The 4,406-nt window shown below is 31.6% G+C and overlaps 1 protein-coding gene across 1 annotated transcript; it reads left to right on the forward strand.

Moving 5' to 3' along the window:
- The first annotated feature begins 813 nt into the window (after window positions 1–813).
- On the forward strand, window positions 814–2,631 carry LOC104102138 (9-cis-epoxycarotenoid dioxygenase NCED6, chloroplastic-like). Its single transcript, XM_009609774.4, has one exon. The coding sequence runs from the start codon at window positions 880–882 to the stop codon at window positions 2,629–2,631; it is 1,752 nt and encodes a 583-aa protein (XP_009608069.1). The 5' UTR covers window positions 814–879.
- Window positions 2,632–4,406: the final 1,775 nt, after the last annotated feature.

The following is a 4,406-nucleotide window of genomic DNA, read 5'->3' on the forward strand; positions in this document are numbered from 1 at the left end:
TAGGCAGCTTGATGCACTGTAAAAATTTTAAAATAATTATAGCTTTTTGTATTAAATAATTTAATAATTATATTAAATCTTTAAAAAAAATTGTATTAAATCATTATATTTTTAAAATATTATTTTATGTTTATTATTTATTATAATGTTTAGTGAGGTTTTACACTTGAATTTATATTCCGCTTCGAAAGTTATGGGTTCAACTGAATCGTAACTAATATCCTCCCTCCCCTCGAGTATAATAAATCTTTTATTTCATTAATATCATCAAAGGATATCTACAAATAAGTCTCCTTATTAATATATGAGATACCGCTAAAATAAGACAATTTATAAGTTATAACAAGTAAAAATGACTTGATATTGACGAACTGTATATATAACTTAAACTTATTTTTTTTTAATTCTCTAAATTCATTAGTTTATTTCTCCTTCTAGTTATATGTTACACGTGTCTTCTTCATTACCTAAGCTGGACTTCCTCTATTGGCTAGCGGCGGAGCCACCTTAGAGGAAGGGTGTCAAATGACACTCCTTTATAAAAAAAATACAATGTTTGTGTAGGTAAAAAAAATTATATATATATATATATATATATTATGTGTTGACTCCCCTTAATTTTCTGATATGTTTACTTTTATATATTTCGATACCCTTTAATAAAAATTCGGGTTCCGTTACCGCCATTGACCCCATTTTTTCTCACTTTTGCCCCCACTCTATGCCTTAGTTTCAACTTCTATATAATCATCCATGCTATATATATCAGTATATCCACATCACTCTTTTTCTATATATATCCACTTCATTCTTAATTCAGTAATTCACTCTTTCTTCTTTTGTCTCTTTTTCTTTTTATTACTTTCTCAATCTTCAACCATGCATACCATCTTACCAAACCCTTCTCTTCCCAAACCCCACAATTCTCCTTCTTTTTCTTGTAAAATTCTCAGTAACCCTTCAAAGAAAAATACTATAACACTTCCTAGAAGACAAACTCCACCATTTGTACCACCGCTGCCGCCACCTTTGGCTGAACCTAAAATATTTCCATTAAAATTTGAACCTCGCAAATTGAACCCTCTTCAGAAACTTGTTGCTTCCACCTTGGACATGTTAGAAAAATCTGTGGTGACAAAGTTGGAAAAGAAACACAAGCTGAACCGGACAGTTGACCCGGAAATTCAGCTAGAAGGGAACTTTGCACCGGTTCAAGAATGCCCGGTTCAGCATGGGCTTGAGATAGTTGGTCATATTCCGTCTAGTTTAACGGGGGTTTACGTTAGAAATGGTGCTAATCCATTATTTGAACCGATTAACGGTCATCATTTATTTGACGGTGACGGAATGATTCATGCCGTTAAATTGGATTCAGTTAATAATAAAGCTAGCTACTCTTGTCGGTTAACTCGAACCAGCCGGCTGGTTCAAGAAGCAGCATTGGGCCGGCCGGTTTTCCCTAAACCGATTGGCGAGTTGCATGGCCATTTGGGGTTGGCTCGGCTTGCGCTGTTTTTTGCCCGAACTAGTTTCGGGTTGGTGGATGCTACCAAAGGAACCGGCGTGGCAAACGCCGGTTTGATTTATTTTAACGGCCGGCTTTTAGCTATGTCGGAGGATGATCTTCCGTATAGAATCCGTATTACAGATAATGGTGATCTAGAAACTAACGGACGTTACAATTTTGACGGACAAATTGATGATCCATTGATTGCACATCCTAAGGTGGACCCCATCACAGGGGAACTTTATACCTTGAGTTATAATGTATTGAAAAAGCCTTTCCTTAAATTCTTCAAATTTGACACGTGCGGTAATAAGTCACGTGACATTTCTATTTCCCTCCAACATCCAACCATGATTCATGACTTTGCCATCACGGAAAATCACGTGATCATCCCGGATTATCAGGTGGTATTCAAGTTATCCGAAATGTTAATGGGCGGGTCACCCGTAGTCCACGACCCGAAAAAAGTTTCTAGGTTCGGCGTTTTGTCAAAAGACGATCACGACGAATCAAGAATTCGATGGATTGAAGTTCCAAATTGCTTTTGCATGCATTTATGGAATGCATGGGAGGAGTTAAGCGAAAACGACGATGAAACCCTTGTGATTATAGGGTCATGCATGAGTCCGCCGGACTCGATTTTTTCGGGGAACGATGAATCATTAAAAAGTGAACTATCTGAGATCCGATTAAACCTGAAAACGGGCAAGTCTACCCGACAGGTTATAGTATCGGGTATGAACTTAGAAGCGGGGCAAGTTAACAAGACTAAACTTGGTCGAAAAACTCGGTATGCATTCATGGCAATAGCGGATCCATGGCCAAAATGTAGTGGCTTAGCAAAAGTCGATTTGGTCACGGGAAATGTTACGAAAGTTTTATACGGAGATAAAAAATTTGGAGGCGAACCCTATTTCGTGCCGAGCACGAAAGAAGGAAAAGAAGATGAAGGGTATCTTATGAGTTATGTTAGAGATGAGATAAAAGAAAAATCAGAATTAGTTATAGTTAATGCTTCAAATATGACGCAAGTGGCCTCAGTAAAATTACCTAAAAGAGTGCCATATGGTTTTCATGGTACATTCGTTAGTTCACAAGATTTATGTAATCAATCTTCTTGTTAATACTATTCATATATATAGAGTTAGTAATAGTTGAAGTTTCAAAACATGATGAAGCAAAGTGGCCTCAACTAAATTACATAATAGAGTGCCATATGGCCATTCTTTGGTACATTCTTTAATTAGTTTTCACAATATCTAATGTAATCAATTTTTTTGGGGGGGTTTTACTTTTAATCCGCGTCAAAAATTATTTATATTTGGTAATCGAAAAAGTGTATAAAATTTGTGTAATTTTTGTATATAATATACATAATATGTATTTATACAAAATATATATATATATATATATATATATATATATATATATATATATATATATATATATTTTAGTTATTATTTTAAGAACGGTTATACATATAAATATTATTTTTCCTTTTTTTTAATATGATTCAAACAATTTGATTACAAGAAAATGATTTAATTCAAGAGTTTTTCATTCGAGAGTTTCATATTTTATCGAGTCCGAATTTCGAAAAGATTGGTATCTTTATATTTTCAAGTTTTTTTTTAGAAATGAATGTATCTCCCATATTTGTAACATATTTAAGGGTTTTAACCTTACAGTTTTTGGTAGGGGTGTACATGGACCGGATTGGTTCAGATTTTATTAAAATCAAACTAAATCAATTATATCGGTTTGGACTGATTCGGTTTTGTCGGATTTTTCGGGTTTTTCGGATTTTTTTGTTACATGAATATTATTTTAATCTTGCATTATTAAAGTTATCGATAAAATTTTGATAAGTGAATATATGTTTACTAAATATTTAAAAAAAATAGCAAACATATGATCTATTAAAGTGATCTTATGGGAGAATATTTTTTTTAGTAACACATAATAGTTTATTTTCTTAGTCGTCTACCTATAATTTTTGGTTAATGTAAGCTTTCGGGGTTAGCCAAATTTAATAATTAAATATAAAAATCAATATGATACCTAAATAATGATATGTTCTATGTAATTTTAGATTATCAAAATATCACTTCAAATTCGAAAAACATATAATAAATCTTGACATGTGAATATGAAAGAACAAAGAGATGATTGACGCATTTCAATAACACATAATAAGAAAGTGATACAATCTATTATTTAAAGTAAATAAAAATGAATGCACTTTATAGTTCTATTAAATATTATATCCCATGAGAGGATCTCAAATATTTCTAGATATCTTTTAAATAAAATTCTATATAAAGTCTTAAAATTATATTAAAAAAATTATATATTTATATGTCGTTTTGGTTCGGGTTTTTTTTACTCAATATCAAACCAAATCAAACCAAACATAGTCGGATTTATTAATCGGTTTGGTGCGATTTTCCGGTTCGATTTGTACACCCCTAATTTTTGGAATCTCCATGTTGTAGCTAATAGTCTAAGACTAAGCTTAATTTACTGTGAATAATTAGTTCGTGTCATTTTATGTGATTAAGAGGTCCTATCTATATTTCTAATAAATTGGATAATTTATTGATGATAAAGTTGTTGAATATATATATTTCCAAGGTGAATTGAACTATCAGAATAAAGAAAAGTTTTAAATGAGATAGGGCTTAAGTTGCATACACTTATAATATGATATTTTTTATACGATCAGTGTACGTTAACGTCCTATTACAACAAATTAGATATTATTTTTATCAGAGTACCAAATTAATGTTTACTAAAGATATTAATTTGTAATTATCTTATAAGTAATTTAATTATATAAATATTTATTACTCCGCCGGTGTTTTGTATAGAACTAGTAGAAACTTAACACGATTATATG

Source organism: Nicotiana tomentosiformis, chromosome 5, assembly GCF_000390325.3.
Source record: "Nicotiana tomentosiformis chromosome 5, ASM39032v3, whole genome shotgun sequence".
In the NCBI taxonomy this organism is placed as follows: domain Eukaryota; kingdom Viridiplantae; phylum Streptophyta; class Magnoliopsida; order Solanales; family Solanaceae; genus Nicotiana; species Nicotiana tomentosiformis.